The sequence below is a fragment of the Prunus dulcis genome, chromosome 5, assembly GCF_902201215.1.
Source record: "Prunus dulcis chromosome 5, ALMONDv2, whole genome shotgun sequence".
In the NCBI taxonomy this organism is placed as follows: Eukaryota; Viridiplantae; Streptophyta; class Magnoliopsida; order Rosales; family Rosaceae; genus Prunus; species Prunus dulcis.
The window spans coordinates 3466982-3487984 of NC_047654.1; the positions used below are offsets into that span (position 1 = coordinate 3466982).

Genomic DNA, 21003 nt, shown 5'->3' on the forward strand with positions numbered 1-21003 from the left:
AAAATTAACAGAGTAATGGATGAAATGTCTCACACTCTAATGGTGGGGGAAAATTGGCAATAAAATTTAATTCATATCCTTAATTTTTTAAATAAAAAGATTTGGGGGTAAATTAAAAGTATGATACAAGTTTAGGAGGTAATTCGGCATATAACTCTTTTATTTTAGAAAATGAATGAGTAGGATGGTTGGAGTTGCAAGCAGTATAAATGTAAAATAGAAGCCAATGTTGTCTGCCAGGTACTAAAAGCGGACCAACTATTTCACATTCACCTGAGAAAAAATACTTCAACACAACGCACGCTCGGGAGTAGACGATCACTTCCACAGTAAAAGACAAAACCTTGAAAAGGCCAAAAGGAAAAAAATAAATACCGGAAATGGTTAAAATATGGAATATATGTACAGAGCCTCTTTCTGTCTCTCCTTCCTTTGATGTGAAAATTTGGAAATCTCCTCCTTTTGGGGCCTCACTGAACCAAATCTATCTCTAAATTCTCATTCTTTTTTCTTTCCCTTTAATTTCCTCACTCCTATCAATTCCTCTACCACGTTCCCCTTACTGATTCAACAATTTCCCATTTTGCTAAGCCACTTTCTGATGATCTCTTCATTATCTTTTGGACATTTTGAGGCTGTAGATCCAACCGCAATTCCAACTTGGTAACTTGTTTCATTTTGGTTAGATTTTTGTTCAAGTATCTTGCTTTGATCTGTACTGTGCCTCCTAATTTGTTGTTGTAGAAGTAGCTGTAGCTCCTTGTTATTTCTCTGGAAGGTTCTTAGCTAAAAGCTTTGTAATTTGTGTTGTAGATGTTTTCTTGAAGTACCCATTTCTTATGTTGCTAAGATTTCTCAACATTTCAGCAATTTGTATAGAATTTTGGTGAATTCAGCATGTGGGTACTTTCCTTTGTGTTACGAGAACCTGTAAGATAGCACTTAGGGTTTGTAACACTCTTGTTTTCTTTCAAGCACTGTACTTTTTGTGTTGAGGAATTATACTTGCAATGGATTATGGAAGAGAAACTAATGTAGTGCAAGTAATCACTGGGAATAGTGTTGGCGGTGATATTTGGTCTGCTGATCAAGCAGTTTGGGCTACTGAGGATGAGTACCGAGTTTGGAATAATGGTGACGCGTTGGCGGACACCATGTCCAACTCGAATTATGATCAAAGGCAATCTCAAAGTCGCTCTGGAAGCGAACCCCCAAATAAGAAATCAAGGAACTCCCAAGATGCAACTTCGTCTAACCGGTCAAAAGCCATTGGGAAAATGTTTTTCAAAACCAAACTTTGTTGCAAATTCCGTGCTGGGACGTGCCCCTACGTCACTAATTGCAACTTTGCTCATAGCATTGAGGAGCTTCGAAGGCCACCTCCAAATTGGCAAGAAATTGTGGCTGCTCATGAGGAAGAAAAGGGGGTATCTTCAGAGCCAAGGGAAGAATATCAAATTCCAATAGTCTCTACAGGTTATGGTGTGGAGACTCAGAGGTCGTATAAAGGGAGGCATTGCAAGAAGTTTTATACTGAGGAAGGCTGCCCTTATGGGGATAATTGTACTTTTCTTCATGATGAGCAGTCAAAGAATCGAGAGAGTGTGGCAATAAGTTTAGGTCCAGGAGGGTATGGTGGTGCTGCAAATGGAGCAAATAACAAGCCATCAAATTGGAAAACAAGGATTTGCAATAAGTGGGAATTGACAGGATATTGCCCATTTGGAAGTAAATGCCATTTTGCTCATGGCGTTGCAGGTATGATTTATTTACTTTTTCCGTTTTTGCTTTACGGAAAGCATTTGATGTTGATTCTTTATATATGATAGCTCAGTTTTGAAAAAATCAGTAATTTTGCTTGCTCTAAGATTTGAGAATGATATTAATCCATCTTCCATAGCAGTAAATAATTCCCTTGTGTTGCCACTTTGTCAGTGTAACTTTTCATAGAGCTAGCCATCTTGCTTGGGTTCCCATTCTATAACTTTTATATCTACTTTCAGTTTCATTACCTAGATGCTTGGTGTCCTGCATTTCCAATGTCCAAATAAGTGAGACACTGCTACCTATAATTTGTGGTAGAAATTTTAATTTCATGCAAGACTTAAGTCCAAGCTTTTCCATGTTTTTCTTTTGTTTTAGGAAAGCACTTGAGTATATTAAGAAATCAATTATGGTTAACTACCACTATTGTTGGTTTTGTAATAGTTTCAAGATTATGGTATATCGGTTAACTTGTTCTTTTGGCGCATCGTTAACAAAGACTAACTACCTATGCTTTTTCCTTGTAAAAGAGAAACATGAACACATGATTGTTTGTTTTTCCTCATAAAGCAAAGACACTTGTCAACATACTTACGCGTTCATTTGTCTATCATAGAGAACCTTGGGACAGAAGTTCTAGGTTGCAAGATCATAACGTGATTCTATTCCTAACCGGCCAACCCATCTTTTATTTTATCCAAGCTCTAGGGCGCTTCAGTGAAAAGTTACCTGAACAGAAATATGCAAACTACATTGTAAACTTATTGTTTAACTTGTCCACCTCGGTTATTGGTTGTGGCAGAGAGTGTATACTCATTATGCATGGAAGGGAAGAAATTTCCCCCTCTCTCTTACTTAACCATCTGTAGCCTTGAAGCAAGGTGCTGTTGAAGTCGCCAACGCTGATTGGCCCAATTGAATAGTTTGTCTGTTTCTTTATTGTTAATATAAGTGTACTGAGTATGATTGGAGAATAGGAAGGTAAATGAAGAAGACCGGCTGAAGAATGCCCTTAGGACTCGAGTAGCCAAGTAAGAGGCTACCATCAGTACAGATTAAATTATTGCAGTTAAGCCCAAGCTTTTCCATGTCAAGTTATTGTCACTTGTCCACCCCTGTTATTGCTTATGATAGGGAGTGTATACTCATTATGCATGGAGGGAAGAAATCTCCCCCCTTCTCTCTCTCTTTTATTTTTATTTATTTTTAACCATCTATGGCCTTGATGCAAGGTGCTATTGAAGTTTCCTATGCTGATTGGGGCAATTAAATAGTTTCTCTGTTTCTTAATTCTAGTAGAAGTCTACATGAGCATGATTAGAGCATAGGAAGGCAAAGAAAGAAGGCCAGCCGAAGAATTCTCTTTAGACTCCAGCAGCCAAGTAAGAGGCTACCATTGCTCCAGAACGAATTATTGCAGTTTAATCCTGGAAGAATACAAAGAATAAAAGACCATCGACAATCAGTAATTCATCCAGGGGGCTGGGTCTATTCCCCAACCTGCTTAAAAACCTTAGCAGAAAATCCAGGACAGAACAATCGGTCCAAAAAGGGCCTACATCTGACTAAGGAGGAGGCCACAAGTATTATTCAAAAATATTTAATACAGGCATATTTAAGCCTAGGCAAGGAAAGTTCCTAATTAGAAGCTCTATATCATTTTTTAATTCCTTTTTACAAAACTAAAATTAGACGTACCACCTGAGCCTCTATAGTTTTGGAAGAAACAAAACTATTTGTGGCAATTTGTATTGTTTGGGTCTGCACTGCCCGTAAGCATATATATATAGTGCCATATAATAAATAAAACACACACACACACACGCATACATTCCTTTTTCTTTTTACTGCTTAATATCTCCTTAAGCCACACAAGTTTCTAACTCCTATTATGTCCTCAAGGGAGGAAGAAAACAAATACACAAACTCTAGTTCCTACTCTGGATGTCGCTAAGAAACCTGGGGTATTTAATATTCCAACTGTTAAAGTTTAAAACAATTGTTTGCACATGTCCTAACAGCTTAAGGTTTTGGGATCTAGTGGTTGCCTAACATAGGATCAGAGCATTGGTTGGTGGAGATCCTTGGTACGAAATCTCCAATCCCCATTCTCACTTCTTTGTTGATTTGCAAGGTGCAGGATGGGGCTGCACCTATACGTTTCTCTCTCTGAATTTCTCTGCCACTCCACATGTAGGATGGCGCTTGCACGAGAGAGAGGGTGTTAGTTTGATATACATTCCCTTACAGCTTAAGCTTTTGCGAAAGTGGTAAACCAAGTATGTATATCACCTGACGAACCGTACCGATGGTGTTGAACACAAATTAGGGACCGGTTTAAGAGAGGTGTGGCCGGACCACTTTTGAGGTGATCAATTTTTGCTCGTTAAGGGTTTGACTGGTGTATTGAAGTCTAGAAAAAATCCTACATCTTGCATGAGGGAGGCTTGCATGGAATTTACACCTCAAGAGATAAAGCTTAAGCAAGGGTCATGTAGATGCATAATGTTGTTGTACAACTTGATCTCGTTTGGCTGCCAGTGCTGTTACTGTTGTATTGTGAGTTGGTTTGGTAAGGATTACTAGTTTGTTTATTTTGCTTACTTCTTTACCTTTTTTTCTCTAATTTGTAAGGTTATCAGCCACAAGCATTAGTATAAGATCTGGCCAAAAAAAGGAACAAAGTAAAGTGTTAGTACAAGTTTGTATGGTGTGATGTTTCTGTTAAGGTCACGAGTCTGCACACTTTGTTGACATTAAATGAAAATACGCTCTTATCATCTGTAGGTCTTAAATTTGTATGCCACTGAAGACTAGCATGCTAATATGTTGTCTGGAATGTGGATGATTTGTCTTCAACTATTTGAGAGTGTGTTTTTACGTTTGGGTGCAATATCTATAGAGACTGTAGTGATCATATTAATATCCTCTTTCCTGAAAAGAAAATTGTAATAATCAAACTGCAGTTCAACTTAAACTGATGATGCTTTCATTATCTAACATTGGAATTCTAAACTTCTGACTACAGAATTACACCGATATGGTGGTGGGCTTGTGGAGGGGGACGTTAGAGAGTCTTCTTCAGCCCCTCCTGACAATAAGCAGGGTGGAGTACCTTCTAAAACCCCAGCAGATACTGTGGTAGTATCAGTCCCGCTAGTTCCTCATTCTGATGTTTATCACCTCGGAGTTCCATCACAAAGATCATCGATTGTAATTCAGAGGCCTGGGCAGAGAGCCCATCAGAAATGGAAGGGACCAGACAAAATCAGTAGGATATATGGTGACTGGATTGATGAGATCGAATAAAATCTGGGATCCTCGCTTCCAAATGTTAAAGATGTAATGTGGTAACTTACATATATCCTCCATGGATTTAGATAGAAAACTAGATACCAAGTCTCTGCAAGAGATTTTGGGATCATGTAGCTGTAACTTATCTGTAGAAGTAGTTTTTGTTTCCTTGCTTCTAGTTTAGGTTTCATGCCTGGCTTGGTAAAGGCACAGCCCATCTGTTTCATGTGCGAATTTTGTTGTTACAATTAGAACTTGAAGCTTGTATCACTCTCTTAGTTGTCCTTATTACCATATACAATTATGGGATGACCGTTTTCGTCCAGAGAGACGATGGTCATTAGCTTGTACCACTTTGTTCAAATTATCAATTAAAATGATTAAACGTCTCGCTTTCACCCATTTTGGCGTTGATCATAATACTTGTATCAAGTTTTTCCCTATTTTGAGGTTCTTTTTCCTGTCTGAAACTTTCTTCTCTGAGATGATTGCAAAATAACTCGACTAGAATAAAGGGACGGGGTGGCAATGGGTTGTGTTCGGGTTGATCTAATTTATATTCGAGTCCTATATTTGTGTCGTGTTTGGATCGTGTAACAATATAATGTTTCTTCCAATTGGATATTTAATATTGTTTACAATTTAGTATTTAATGTTTCTGCCCTCTATGATATGAAAATTTCGTATCTACAAATTTAATTAAAAACGTTTACCCTTTTGTTTGAACAGCCAAAGATGAGGGCGTTATATATTGGTGGCTTGGATTAATAGTGAAGAGAGTAATTTGTTGAGCCCATCCTTCTCACAAGGACTCGCTCAAAGCTCCATAGCTTTGGTTCTTACCAAAGACTAGAAACCAACACTTCCACATCACCCTCCCAAATTAAGCCAATCATTTTTGTATGCTCAAGAAAACCAGATGCATCGACATGCCTCCTTGTTTCTCTCTTGCCAATGACTGACTGGAAGCTATCCCACAAACACAAACTAACCCAACACCAACACCAACACTTTGTTGTTCTCTTTGTAGCTTCATCTCATCACAATTCTTGTTCTTCTTCTCTGAATATCCGTGCACTAAGGCTGGCCGGAAGTGCAAGCCGATCTCCGGCCACGGGTTTTTTTTAATAAGGTATAGCTGCTCAATCCTAGTTATGCAGGGAATGTCAGCATCGACCACACCGGATGTAGCTTATCCCCCATCCTCACAGCATGTGGCCTCCCCGCCAATTACTGTCGTTCTGACCGTCCTTCTCCTCGTGTTCTTCTTTGTGGGATTCTTTTGTATTTACTTTTGCAAGTGTTTCATGGACCATATCCTTACCTCCTTTCAGCGCTCTCCCTCCGGAGACCTTGTGGGCACGGCGGTTGTACCTAAAGAAGGCCTTGACGTCTCACTCATAGAATCATTTCCAACTTTCGTGTATGCAAGCGTCAAAGATTATCGGATAGAGAAGTACGGCCTAGAATGCGCAATTTGCTTGGTGGAGTTCGAGGACGATAGCATGCTGCGCCTCTTGACAGCTTGTTGCCATGTTTTCCATCAAGAATGCATCGACCTCTGGCTCGAGTCTCACAAAACTTGCCCATTTTGTCGTGGAAATCTCGAATCAATACCCTCGAACTTAGCGGAGAAGTCTCCGTTGCTTGCTCACGAGAACGTCGCCATGCAGGAAATTCATGAAGGGAATGAGCCTGTGTTGTTGGATCCGGATGCTATCCACATTGACATCAAAGGTGAACAAGGCCAAGACCAACATCATCAAGGAACTAGTACTAGTGATTCGTGGCCTCCGAATAAAAATAATAACAATAACAATATGGTTGCAGAAGATGAACAAAGTAGTAGAACTAACCATGATCATCAAAACGTAGAGAATGAAACCGAAAGATTTTCGAGGTCACATTCGACAGGGCACTCCATAGTTAGGCCTAGAGCGGAGGAGGATAGATATACACTGAGATTGCCAGAGCATGTGAAGATAAAACTTCTAAGAGGGCATCATAACTGGACAGGAAGCTGTACCACATTTGGGGAGTTCTCACGCCAAACACACAACGCGGCTGGTGGCCACTTTGGAGAGGTCTCTGGCTCTGCTGGTGGAGGAGACATTAACAGACTTTAATTTTTTGTATTTTCGTTAAATTGTTTCTCTTCAAGATCTTCAAATATATTTTTTCCTCTCCTTCGGTTTTGTTCTTTTGCAAATACAGAAGGCTAGCTTAGCTAGCAACTTAGATGTTTGGTTTGCCTTTTCTCTTGAGAACTGATCTTGCTTTTTTTTTTTTTGGGAAAGAAGAAAGCATTACAAAGAAGATCCCCATACAAGTCAAAATACAATATGTGTAACACCTCTTTAGGAAAATTCCCAAACCAAATACACATATTCACAAAAGCGTGTCATTTTTTAGCCTCCGCCACTTGAATGGTTTCATGATAGAAATGTGATAAAGGAATAATTTTGAAACCCTGTAGAAGTTGCGAAATGTATTAAACAATTGTTCGAATTTGCCATCAGGGTGAGATATGATGAGTTAGAATTTGTATTAGAACTTTAGAATCACTTTCAATTTCCTATAGCTTGAGAGATAAACATACAGAATTCCCAGTGCACACATGATATATGAATGTAATATATTCTTTTTTACTTTCAATTAATCAATCAAATTTACTTTTGTGTATTATTGTCAATTTTGAAATGCAATCTCAGTTTTTATATATATCAAGCGGAAATTCCACATAAAAAAAAGGGTAAATTGTAGTATTAATATATATTTTTTGGTTATTTAGATACACGTGTCACGTGTGTGTGTGTGTGTCCATGTTATACACAATTCCATCCCTAGATCAAAACAAAAACATGAATCTTGTAGTGCAAGTTTTTTTCCAGTTTGGCATAGTTTGAGACTGCTTCTCTAGAAAGCACTTATGTTCATAAGCGTTTTTTGTAAAAGTCGTTTTATTATAAAGATGTTGAAATTTTCATAAGAAATCCAAGTGCTTACTGGAAAAGAACTTGAGAGTGCTTCCTCCAGAAAGCGCTTCCACGACCTAAAAGCACTTCTAATATTTTCTGCCAAAAACTATCAAAAGTTCTTTTAATTGTTAGAAAACACTTTTAGCCCTCCCAAAAACACTCCCAACACATACTATCACTCTATTTTCACTATCTTGTTTATTTGACATGTTTAATTTAATAGATGTGCATGTGCTAGACCTAACCTAATCAGCTTAATTGATCCGATACCACATGTAAGATTACTTCCAACCAATATGTCAACAATACTTAGAGACAAAGTATGTATGAAAACAAATAAACTACATTGACAAGACCCGACCCAATTTCCGCTTTGGAATTCGAGCCAAGTCCTGTGCGTGTCCGACACCTGGCAATGTCGGGCACAAATGACCTTTTTACTCTTCTTGTCTCAAATTCTTTTTAACTTCCCTTAGACTTCTGCCGAAATTTCGGCAGAGTCTCCCCTGTATTTTGACTAATCCCAAAAATTTTCACCTGTTAAACAACCCATAAATTCACACAAACTGCCAGAATATTCCAAATAACAGATCTCCACTCCAGTTTTCCAACTTCAACTATATATATCAGAGCATTTTCTAAGTTTCAGGGTTTCAACTACAAAACTTTACCTTACGTGGTGATGCGGAGGATTTGAATGGCTCGGTGGTGGATCCCGCATATTTCTATGGCCTGGGGGCGAAAAACAGGTTGAAAATGTGAGTGGACCAAATATAAGATTTATGAAAACAGTAAAAAAAAATCATAATAACCCCCATAGTAAAAATAACTGATAAGTAAGGTTAAAGTTCACCTGTGTTTAATATAAGGTATTCCTCCGAATATATATATAATCGTATGCATGTAGCTTCGTAAAACTGAACAATTATATGAAGATATAAAATGCGCAAATATCAAAGAAACTGGTTTGAAATAGCTGAAAACCATAACTGAATAAAAGAGCTTAAAATCCTTGAAAAATACCACCTATTTGTACCCCTGTCATATCCGTCAATTCCCCTGGCAGGTCTCGGGCGCCACGCAGTCTACCCGAGCCGCAAACTGGCAGAATCAGGGGACTATGATCAGCCTGATCTGCCGGCAGATTCCTCGAGGACACCAAGTCAGCTCGAGTCGCTCTGGCAGGATGCAGGGGACCGTAGTCAGCCTGATCCGCAATCCTGGCAGGTCTCGGGGACACAGAGTCAGCCGAGCCGCAATCCTGGCAGGTCTCGGGACACCAAGTCTGCCGAGCCGCAAATCCTGGCACTCACGGTCCTAGTGTCCCCGAAACTCGTGAGGCAAAGTCAAGTGCACTGACTGAACTATAATCAGACTGGATGTCCGTAGACATCGGTCCGACTCTGGGTAATCACCATAAAGAAAATGGGTACAAGGTGGGTTTAAAATAGATTCCTTTAGAAAATTCGATTAAAACTGAAATCTCAAATTGTGCTGCTGTCTCATCTGATTTCAACCTCAAACTCTGTTTCTATGACTTTTAAATAAGCAGCACATATTTATGAGTTTTTATCAAAAATAGTCAAAATTTACCCCATACTTTCATAAATGTCAGTTTTTATAAAAACTTTCAAAAATAGCAGAAAACTCACCTAAAATTACTCAAACGCCCTCATAAGTAAAAACCCACAAAAACCTTTTTAAAAAAAATGCAATCTTTGTTTTCAATTTGATTTTAAACATCTATAAAACACAAAGGTTTGATCCCATGTTATATCATTGGAGGAGTTGAACCATGAATATGACTTGATTCCTAGCTAGTCCGAGTACTGCATCCACCCAACATTGATAGAGTTATTGATTCATCTCCATTATCTAATTACTTAATTATCTCTAATAAGCCATATATTTGTATTATATATTTAACAAGGCATTTATAGAGTTATTGATTCATCTTCGCAATGTTAAAGTTCATATCGGAATCTAATTAGCAACTCTGAAGTCCATATATGGCTGACAAAGGGTTGTGCGTGGCCTCCAATGGTGATAGTATCAACATGGCTAACGACAACAAATAATACAAAAGCTTCGAGCCCAATGACAGAGACAACAGATACTAACATAGGGGAGTTTTTATGTTTAAAATCAAATGAAAACATATATTACAGGTTTCATGTTTTGCTTTTTTAGGTTTTTGTGGGTTTTAGTTTTGAGGGCATTTGAGTATTTTTAAGTGAATTTTTGGCTATTTTAGAAAGTTTTTATAAAAACTGACATTTATGAAAGTATGAGATAAATTTTGGCTATTTTTGATAAAAACTCCATATTTATAAAACTGTTACTGTACTGATCAAGTTCAGAACCGTAATAAAACTTACTCAAGATCAAATAAAGAAACTTATTCAAATAAATTCATTTCTAAAAACTTATTTATATAAAATTAATATAAACTCATTTATAAAACTTATTTATATAAAAGCACATCAATCATTCATGAAATCTGATTTATGAAAGAAGGTCCACTCACAGATGGTCCGAGCTACTTCGACCCCTCGAAGATCTCTTTTATAATTCTGTCGGGCTCCTGGTGCCTGATTATCCCGAAAGATTAAGTTAGTAAACTGCTGAATAAAAAGAATTTCAACTAAACACCCTGCCCCCGGCTCCTAGAAATACGCGCATCTCAATCCAACTACTCCTATGCCCACAATAGCCTTTTTCAATGCTTGGAACAGTTTTGGGAGGTTCGACGTTCAGCTTAAGCGATAAGCCTGTCAGGTCGGCCGACCCGGGACCCGTGGGGTCCACGGTGTCCGATGGCCAATCTGATCATCCCTGAAGGTTTCTCATACAGCGGGAACCATGTTCTGCGAATTTGGTCCGAATCGGACGGTCGGATTGACCAAAATCGCGTTATCGCTTAAAACCCTAACCCTAGCCCCAGGGTTCGCGATTTCGGAGTATCCGGGACTCCGATTCGCAATCCGTTGAATCCTACACGATCCTGACATCGTGTAGACCGACATACCCAAAATTCAGCGCGATCCGACGATTACACAACACTGCACCCACGGATCGCGCGATATGGAAAATCCGTTCGGGGCTCAAACGGACTCCGAATCGAGATCCGCGAAATCCCACGCGCTCGTGACGACACGAGGGTCACAAATCTACACAGAATTACATCAGTACCCTCGCCCACGGGCTCCAGTACGCGCGGACAGCTTTGGGTGTCCAAAGCGATTTCGGGTGGCCGAAAAATCTCGGAACCAAGACTCCAAACTCCTACCCTAGGTAAAAACCCCATTTGGAGTCACTTTTGTTCTTGGGCCACCCCCAAAAAGTGACCGGAAACAGTAGTTTCGAAGGGCCGAAGTTCGGCCGAATTTTCAAGTTCAAAATCGAACCCCTTAGAGCTAAAATCGATCGAAGCCCATATATCCATCAGCTAGAGTACGAAAAATAGCTGAGAAACCATACCTTACTCGATCGATTTGGTGGAGAAACGAAGGAGAATTTCGAGCTGGAAGTTTGGGTAGCTTCGGACGAACCTCCGTCGGAAAACACGATTTTCCGGCCAGCTCAGGGCGGCCCCAGGGTTGAGGTCGGTTGGAGAAGGTAGGGGACTCGATGGCGGTTCCAACGCCACCGGTCCCGTGGCCATTGGAGCTCGGAGGCGGCGCCAGCACCTTCTGGAAGTCGGTGGCCCGTTTCGCGCAGAGTCTGGGTTTATATAGATGCAACTTCGAAATATTTACGGTTATGCCACTGAGACTCTTTTGACCATAACTTTTTCGTTACAACTCCGATTCGGGCCCACTCCGTGTCTACGGACTCCTTTCGCCGTGCTCTACGCAATGGCGCAAGCGGAATTCCCAAATTCTTTCTCGATTAAAAAGTCAAATTTTCCCCCATTATTAATGCAAGGGCAAAATGGTCTTTTCACTAAAAGATATTTTCCTTACTTTTTAGATATTTTCTTTCTTTTTAGATATTTTGTTTTGGGTTCTTACATACATGCTATCAGATCAGTGGCGGATCCATAATTCTTACCGCCCGGTGGGTGAGCATGTAAAAATTCTCCAAAACTTTTCTAGACAACAATTATCATAACCTTTCAGTACTATAATAAAATATACATAAAAAAATTAGAGTGCTACTATATGAACCTTAAAATTAACTGAGTACACAATCTAATCTAAGTTAACCCTAATATTTTAATTAAAATATAAAATTAACTAAGTATACCCTATTTAACTACCAAAAATAGCCATAATATAACACTCTAATACCAATCCTAAACCAGGTTTCTCTTGTTACATGAATTTGTACAATCTTTTCAGGTTTTGGGTTTCATACAATTTCGTAATACCAATCCTAAACTAGTACTCATTGCGTTATTTGTGAGCACAAAGCAATCCGAAGACTTTTCTATGTTTGATAAGAGTTGAATATAGTGAATAAGGTTTACTTATTAAAATTTTATTTGTTTCACAATTCAGTATATCCTTTTTGGTCATTTTATATTAGGGTAAATTAGTAATTCAAAATAAATGGTTTGGTAGTATGGTGTACTCAATTAATTTTAGAGTTCGTTTAACAGCACTAAAAAATTATAACCAAGTTTTCAAATAAAAAAAACAAAGTAGTTAAAGCAAAATAATCAATCCTGAAACTGTTTTCTTCCATTATTTTCATATCTTTTCTAGTGCTTGTACATGTAAGCTTAAATTGATAGAGAAGTAAGAATAAGGTCGGGGGTATATAGAAGTTAGTTTTATTTTATTCCGACTGAGAGGCGAACTACGTTTCCGGCATTTCATCGAACAGCTTACGTGCGTCCATCCGTAGATTATAAGGACGTGAGTTGAAGAATTGTGAAAGGGTAATTTCGAGACTAAAGTAAAACCTGTCAGTCAGACCACTATCTCCGGCGAACAGAAAAATCCTCTGTTCTCCATGGATTCTCTCCCCAACTCCTTCAATCCAAACAAACGTCTCAAAGAAGAGTTACTATTCTCTCTCTAAATTCCTCTGCTTAACTAAAATTTTTTGATTCATTTTTTAATTATCTTCTTCTGAATTTTATAACTTTTGCAGGTTTGTGAGCAATTTGACTGGATCGTCCATGATGGAGATTGCCGCGCTTACCACAATTATCCCTGTAAATTAACCTAATTTCGGATTTTCATTTCTCAAGTTTAGAACGAAAGGGTTATGTTTTTGTGTGTGTGTGTGTATGTTTTTGTAAATTCTGATGCCATTTTCCTGGTTGCCTTGCGCTTTTTTCAGATTCTGATTATACTGCGGCACTCAGTTGGCTCCAATCCTGTTGTTGGTAAGCCACAAGGACTTCTATTACCATTCAAATTTTTCTTTATGTTCTTTTTTCTCAAGTTACTAAAAGTTGATCCTTATAATTATTTGGGGGTAATGAACAAAAAATGGGTTCTGTAAATTTGTTGTTGTTCTTCTGATGTGTGTTTGTATTAATGATAAAGTTTAGGCACCAAGGGTTTTGTGCTGTGTGATAGAACATTTATGAGAAATAAGTAAAATATCGTCTTGCAGTAGCAATGTTGACTTATCCCTTGAAATTCAGGCCTAGTTGGTTGACTGATTATGCATGTAGGTAAAATTATTCTCAAGCTGTTAGATTATATATAGATAGCTTAGATGCATTCTCATTTGTCACATCTTAGTCGTCCATGTTGGTGCCAAGGGTTGCCTTAACTATCACCAAAAAATTGTCATGGACTACAACATTATAAGCTTCCCATTCACATGCCATGTTCGTGACCACATGCTAATCTTCCAAACCATGCGCAATCCTCATGACCACGGGCACCTAGAAACAAATCGGAGACAAGATTGTCTAAGGTGTCGTTGTGACACTGGCCAAGTAGTTTGCAACGATCAAGTTAAGGTGCAATCAAAATCAATTTTGGACAGATTTTGTAGGGTTTTGGCTTTTGGAGAAGTTTTGCAACGATTAAGCTAAGGTGTCGTCTGTGTGATGCAAACATATTATCTGATGCTAGCATAATACTCTAAAAGTTATGTTTCATATTTTCTAACATCATCTTCCTCTGTTTTGGTAATACCAAACGAAGTCATGCGTCTATATTATATCTATTCACAGTACCATAAGCTTCTGGTCTCCAAGCTCGTTTGATATGTGATGCAGCTAATACGTTTTTTTTTTTTCTGATATTAATTTTTGTCCTGTGATTCTTTTACCATAGATGTCACATTGAAGAAAAATGATGATGCGGTAGTTGGTTCTAAGGACAGACCAGCTTACATGTCTACAATGGCTTTCGATTTTCTTCTCATTGTGCTTCCAATCGTCTTAGTTTACACTGTAAGTGATTTTAACTTGAGTAATTATGAAAACTTCTGAAGGATCCAAGCATATTGTGTTTGACCAAGTTTTATGTTAGCTTTTGAGTAATCTTTGGATTGTGGCTTGCAATCGTTTTTCTCCCACCATCTTTTTAAGAATCTGACAGCAGTGCCCTTGTTCATGAACAGTCAAAGTTTCTCAAAGTCATAGTGTCTAACTGTAGAATCTATATAGTTTGGCCTCCTGGTGTGGTTACATTATTTATTATGCATAAATGACATATACCTATTATATTCACAATGACCATATCTCACAACAGGTTTTAGCAGAGTGGATGTATATCTGGGCAACTTTGTTGACATTGTTACTGCTTATCAGAATTGCAGCCAACAGGTAAAATATATTAGATCGCAATTTTGTTATAAAGAAATTATCGGATCTTTATGGTTTACTTTTGCATGATGAAGTCATTCATGGAATGTTCACAATGCTTAAAGATATTTGTATGAGCAGAGGAGCATATATATGGCTTGGATATTGATACACTGTCGTATGCACTTCAATACAGGTTTGGTTCTTATTCTAATTTGAAGGAAGATCCCTATTCTGTACGAAAAAATATATCGTCTTACAGGGTCGCTACGGTATGCAGTCTCACTTAGGTCTGCGTAGGTTATTTTTTATTACAAAAACTTTCCTGTAACTTTTACTATTTTCTCGTGTGAACAAAGTAATTGCTGCAGATGATCATTACATGCTTGTGTATCTTGGCTGTTGACTTCAAAATTTTCCCTAGAAGATATGCCAAGACCGAGACTTATGGTACTGGCTGGGTAAGAATTTTGCAACCAGTATGCAACAAAATTATAGTCTTGTTAAGTTTATTGTAAATTTTTGTTCTATATGATTACTTTTGATTGAGTTTGACTAGATTTTGTTTATTTTCATTAGAGTGTTACCTGTACTGCACGACTCTTCAAAATGATATGTCAATAACGTATGTTTAATTTCTGTTCCATTACCAGCATTTTCTTCTAGGTTATCATCAATTGCTGATTAGTTTTAACTGTCTGAATTTTATTTGATAACATAACCTCATGAATATTTCTTTCATTCTTTATCAATTTAGCCAATGTTTAATAGCAGACTTAAGGAGGCAATCATATTAAGTTACTCAGGCTCACTAGTGCTATAGTATTAGTTTTAAATTGTTTTGAATGAAGAAATGTAGAATTATTTCGGATCATATTGTTCGTCACTTTTTTCTTTCTTTGCCTTTCTTTCCCTTAATCTTTGTGTACTTTAGATATTCTCTTTGCCACATGTGTTAAAACATACATATCTCTACTGAATGAGTGTTCATTGAGAAAAGAAATCAAGAAAGAAGAGAGGAGACCTCAATTGAAACATTTTCCATACATGATTATGTCAGATGGATCTTGGGGTTGGCTCATTTGTCGTAGCAAATTCATTAGTTTCACGGCAAGCACGAAATATATCATCCAGGTGAGTCATTTTATGATTCTCTTAGTTTGGGCATATAACATCTTGATTCTCTCTCTCTCTCTCTCTCTCTCTCTCTCACTATATATGTATGTATAATAAATTAACATGTAACTTCAAGTGAAACTGTTTATTTGTTGTAAGATATTATTTTCTCGATGTGCATATCCCTTTTGAAAAGACAGACAAATACCTATAAGCAAAAAGTTCAGAGAATAACGGGATTTTAAATGATGGACATATATGGAAGTTTGAGCTTTCCTTCAAACCTAGCAGCACACTTATGGAAAAAAAAAGTTACCCAGACTAGTCTCTTAATGCTCCCAAGTAATCCTCAGGTTTTTATTAGTAAATGTTTTCATTTTTAGCTCTCAAATGCTTATTTTTCCTTTAGTTTTTGGTTTTCAGTCTGCATGATTGGATTTTGTATGGTATGACCAAATGGAATGCAACTTCCTCCTATGGTAGTGTGAATATATTATGATGTAGTGACGTGTTTTCTTAAAAATATTTTTTTTATGCTTTTTAAGGAAATGGAAGACTGCAATTCAATCTTCTAGTCCACTGATCATCCTTGGGTTTGCCCGTCTTCTCTCTACCAGAGGTGTGGACTATCAGGTAGGTTTTATGATGTTACTTTGGCCCTCTGTTTAATAGATACTTATTGAATCAAATGGGGATTGCAATCAAGAAATTTTGAATTTCTACATGCAATTATGACTTTAAAACTATAAATAAACCCTACACTATTTAATTTCTATAAACAAACCCCAAAAAAACCCAAAAAATGACAACTGGCCATATGAAATATAATTTTGATTATTAAATTACTTTGATGCCCTATTGAGTGTTTTGGGCTTTTTTATGAGATTTTTGGGTTGGGTTTGTTTTAAGAAATCAATGGCAGTTTTGTAATTTAAAAGAAGTTAAAAGCCTTTTTGCTATGTTGTAAATGGGCTTTGAGTGTGTTTCTAAAGTCCATTTCATATAGGGTTTTTTTATAATTTGAGCTCCTATATTGGGTATAATAGTGAATCTCCCTAATGAGAATTTCCTAGGAAGTTCAGTAAGTGGAAGACGGAAGTGTGTTCCTGTGAGAATTGAAACAGCCCCTTTTTCTTTCCCTAACAAGAAAATGAGCTTCAAAGCCTCAACCTGGACCAGAATCCAGCTCAGTGAGGTCAGGCTTTTGAAGCTATCAGGGACTATCAGGTCAATTTGGTATTCGGATTGTGGTCACGCCTAGCGTTCAATTTGAGCCAAGTTTAGAATGTAGGGTGACCACTCCATTGAGCTTCTGTTGTTATGAGTCCTTCCATTTAGACACTGATCAATCATGACAAATAACTTTCCAGCACTTTTATGTGTTCAATAAGCTGTGCTGTGCTGATTTAAACTCTTCATGATGCTTGTCCTAAACTTTTCTGCTTTTTCATGTTATATTTACACCTTGTAGGTTCATGTAGCTGAATACGGAGTACACTGGAATTTCTTTTTCACACTTGCTGCAATATCAATTCTTACGTGCATAATTAATGTTCCCACACAGTATTCTGGCATTCTTGGCTCACTAATTCTAGTAGGTACTATCTAACTGAGAAATATTTTTTTAGGTATACCTTTTATTACTTTTATTCTTCTAGTAGATGCAAGACTATTTTATAGCCTAATGGGGTTTTCTATCCTCCAGGTTACCAAGTTTGCTTGACACATGGGTTAAACTTGTATCTGCTTTCTAATGAAAGGGGAACTGATATAATCAGCCAAAACAAGGAGGGTTTTTTTAGCATATTTGGTAAGTGCGTAAGTTTGCAGATTTGTTATCCTTTATTGATATTCTGTATAGTTTGGACTCTAAAATCAAGTTAAAAGAACAGGTTTTTCTTACCTCAAAAATGAAAAAAGAAGAAGTGGGATTCATGTATTCAATCAGTCATAAATCATCTCATGACTGTTTTTCTTGATGAAATAGTACATTCTTTGCCCTGAACATAAACTGCCATAGGTTGGATGCTGTGAGGGATAGTGTAATATTAGCTTTCCTTTTCATAATGCTGTATTATACCAAGTAATGGTAGAAAAGAAAACATCAAAATTTTCCATTTAAAATGTACTTTTTCTTGGAGAAGCAGCTGAGTGGGTGTTGATGGCTCAAATGAAGTTGTAGTATGATAACCAAATTGAATGCTGCACCCAGATTACTTTTTAGGAAGAGCAAACTGTTAAGTCATATTCTCTGCTTAACTTATACAATGCAATCATGATATTTCTCTATGCTCATATATCGTCAGATATACTGTAAATTTTGCAAAACAGGGAAAAGCAATCTAGATTCAGTCTTTAAAAAAAAAAAAAAAAAAAAGGTGTGGCAGTTTAACTGTGCAATTACCATCTTCATGGTTAAGTCGGGCTTGTAATCAATGGAATTTGGTGCTAGGATCTATGACTAGTAGTTCTAGCGTTCAACTCGCTGCTTTCACATTTTCTCATTATTACGAAAAGGTAAAGGATATAAACAATGATAGAAAGATGAGATTGGCTTGTTTTATTAGTTATTTAGCCTGAGGTCTTTTATCTTTTAAATTAAATGAAGGTTCGAAGCTACAATACAAAATGAAAGTATGTTGAATTGTTTTATTTTATTGTAAAAACTACCAAAATCATCTTTTATAATAGTGGGATAATAGTATAATTCATAATGATACATGAATCCCTTTAAATATGAAAAGTTCAAAATTCATCATTTGATAATTGAAAAATTGTAATAGAATTCTGAATCTTGTTTTCTGAATGTTCTTAGTCACTACAATTACCTACCATTATCCTTATGATCATCACCATCACCACCGAGCTCACTCACTCTAATCTTGATATTTACTAGAGTTTTCCGTAACTCAGACAACGATGTTAAATGGGTTCCATAACTAAACTTTGGTTGTGATGCAATTAGGTTGCATTTAGTTCATGATTTAATTCATTGGATGACCTAATTGTGGGTATTTGGGGGCCAATGAACATCTCTGATATATCTGGAGAGAATGTCATGTTCTGCTATGCATTGGAAGAACAATTCCGGTTAACATGTTATATACCTTTCTTGGTTAATCATATGTATAGGAGGTGAACTGCTGAATACTGGACATGAACACTACAAAAACCAATTAGGATAAAACTGATGAAAGACATTATGAAAATCCAAAAAGTTGAGAACTGAAATGATATGGAAGTAAATTTAAACGATCACATAACACTGAGAGGAGGCTGAATTATAATCATTCAAGCATGTCTTTTTGTGTTTTGCTTCTTATTGGTTTTTTGTATTCCTTTTGTAAAGTATTTGGTTGTTTTCATTCCCAGGATATTGGGGTTTGTACCTTGTTGGTGTCCAGTTAGGAAACTTTCTTTTCTTCAATAACCATTCCTCTGCAACAATGAGGAGCACTAACTGGGCAAAGATTAGAGTCTGGATGCTTTCACTTCTGTTTTGGTATTTCTCTTCTCCAAGTTGCTTTTTCAAATTTATTCTCCCTCTCCCTTCTTTGTTCTGGTAGCAAGGTTAGTGCTTAAGGTGTTATATGTTTCAGGTTATTAACTGTGATTATAGACCGCCACGTCGAGAGAGTTTCCCGTAGAACGGTATGTGTACTTTTGTCTTCTTTTCCTTAATTTAAGTACGTGTTTGAATATTAGTTTTGAGGAAACTAAAGTATGTATACATTGTGCAGTGCAACCTGGGCTATGTTACACTGGTATTGGCAGTAAATTTACAGGTTATTACCATTTCCTGTGATTTGGATTTTTAAAATTTAAATGGCATATCCATTTCGGAAGATTTTAGTTTCATATATTATTTATTCATTTTGGATGGTAACTTGTATAGGGAACAGAGTTGTATTGGTTTATCTTTTTAATTTTTTTCCAAGTTGCGCTCTGTCAATTGTCCAACTATTGCTGACTTAAGTGTACATCCCATTTCTGACCAACTGCTCTTTGAAACTGGTTCGTACATTTTTTTAACTCTTCAAATCGTCACGCATTTTCAGGTGCTGGCAATACTACTGCTCTCCGATTTTCTTCCCGGAAGCAAAACTTCAGTACTGGAAGAAGCATATGACCGCAATTTGCTGGGGACATTTCTTCTGGTATAATTTTTTTCCCCTTGTGGTAACCAACAAAATTTTGTTTTGTTTTAATCAACATTTGGCAGCTGCTCGTCGATCACACTTGAAATAATCTTAATCTTCTGTTTCTTACAGGCAAACTTGCTCACAGGTTTGGTGAACTTGTTTGTGGATACTCTGTTTGCATCATCAGTCAAAGCCCTTTTTATTTTGATTGCCTATGCGTTTTCCCTATCCTTCCTTATTGGATTACTAGATTTTTGCGGTATCAGACTGAAATTTTGGTAGGGGGACAATCTGTGTGACAATCTAATTAGTCAAGGACAGGAACTAAATGAAAATTCCTACAACATACTTTTAAATCCACGCATGATTACCAAGTTTTTTCCCCTAATCCACGCTTGATAACCATTTTTTTTTGGGTGAGGGTGGGGATTTACCAAAAAGAAGGAAAAGGTCATTTAGGCCATCGTAGTTTGTCGAATTTTCGACTTTGGTCAGTGTGGTTTCAATTTTGGCTGTTTGACCTATGTAGTTTGATATTCATCATAATGCAAGGATACGTTTGGATTGGATGTAAATTCAAACGTCTTAGAATTGCGATGGATATCAAATTACTAAGGTCAAATTGCCAGAATCAAAAGAACATAGACCGAAGTGAAAAATCTGGCCAACTACAAGCACCAAAAATTACTTTCAGTCATAAAAAATCAATCAATTGAGGGTTTGCGCAAGTATAATTCGAGTATACATAATGCAAAATAGAAGTATGGGGCTAATGGCCAAACATAACAGCGCCGAGTCCTGATGATGGCATGCCAAGGATTAGGCACAACATCTGGGGCATGCACATGAAAGTGCATTTGCCATTGGTTGTCAGTTTCTCAGCAAATACAACGACAACTCATGCAACGATTTGTGCATTCGAAACGTAGATGTAACCTTCAATTTCCAATAGTACAAAAACACTACAGTAGTCTTTCCCAAAAAAAAAAAA

General features: G+C 37.2%; 3 protein-coding genes and 1 long non-coding RNA gene across 5 annotated transcripts; 3 read left to right on the top strand and 1 right to left on the bottom strand.

Annotated features, from left to right (window-relative positions):
• Positions 1 to 404: 404 nt before the first annotated feature.
• Positions 405 to 5460, top strand: LOC117628142 (zinc finger CCCH domain-containing protein 56-like). Its single transcript, XM_034360519.1, has 3 exons — positions 405 to 663; positions 814 to 1758; positions 4793 to 5460. The coding sequence occupies exons 2-3, from the start codon at positions 1011 to 1013 to the stop codon at positions 5071 to 5073; spliced, it is 1029 nt and encodes a 342-aa protein (XP_034216410.1). The 5' UTR covers positions 405 to 663; positions 814 to 1010; the 3' UTR covers positions 5074 to 5460.
• Positions 5461 to 5926: 466 nt separating this feature from the next.
• LOC117627346 (RING-H2 finger protein ATL29-like) lies at positions 5927 to 7184 on the top strand. The gene is given in 2 exon segments (XM_034359399.1): positions 5927 to 6177; positions 6180 to 7184. Coding segments are annotated over 2 exon segments (1170 nt in total). The 5' UTR covers positions 5927 to 6012.
• A 1392-nt stretch (positions 7185 to 8576) lies between these two features.
• LOC117627347 lies at positions 8577 to 11552 on the bottom strand. The gene is made up of 3 exons (XR_004585762.1): positions 11517 to 11552; positions 10564 to 10627; positions 8577 to 8768 (listed from the first exon to the last, which is right to left on the bottom strand). It is a non-coding gene; the product is annotated as an uncharacterized LOC117627347 (long non-coding RNA).
• Positions 11553 to 12737: 1185 nt separating this feature from the next.
• On the top strand, positions 12738 to 20372 carry LOC117627344 (uncharacterized protein At4g17910). 2 transcript variants are annotated; one of them, XM_034359396.1, is made up of 16 exons: positions 12738 to 13045; positions 13137 to 13200; positions 13329 to 13374; positions 14282 to 14400; positions 14702 to 14775; positions 14951 to 15026; positions 15126 to 15215; positions 15815 to 15888; positions 16416 to 16503; positions 17342 to 17468; positions 17576 to 17680; positions 19243 to 19372; positions 19470 to 19521; positions 19611 to 19655; positions 19929 to 20027; positions 20142 to 20372. In XM_034359396.1, exons 1-16 carry the CDS (start codon positions 12996 to 12998, stop codon positions 20292 to 20294), a joined length of 1392 nt encoding a protein of 463 aa, XP_034215287.1. In that variant the 5' UTR covers positions 12738 to 12995; the 3' UTR covers positions 20295 to 20372. The 2 variants fall into 2 exon arrangements, with proteins under 2 accessions (XP_034215287.1, XP_034215288.1); XM_034359397.1 differs by lacking the exon at positions 19611 to 19655.
• The last annotated feature ends 631 nt before the right edge of the window (positions 20373 to 21003 follow it).

Coding starts and splice junctions, on each gene's coding strand:
- LOC117628142 (XM_034360519.1), top strand. CDS start 1,011: ATGGATTATGGAAGAGAAACTAATGTAGTGCAAGTAATCACTGGGAAT. Junction 1,759..4,792: donor TTTTGCTCATGGCGTTGCAG/GTATGATTTATT, acceptor TTCTGACTACAG/AATTACACCGATATGGTGGT.
- LOC117627344 (XM_034359396.1), top strand. CDS start 12,996: ATGGATTCTCTCCCCAACTCCTTCAATCCAAACAAACGTCTCAAAGAA. Junction 13,046..13,136: donor AACAAACGTCTCAAAGAAGA/GTTACTATTCTC, acceptor TAACTTTTGCAG/GTTTGTGAGCAATTTGACTG. Junction 15,216..15,814: donor AGACTTATGGTACTGGCTGG/GTAAGAATTTTG, acceptor TGATTATGTCAG/ATGGATCTTGGGGTTGGCTC.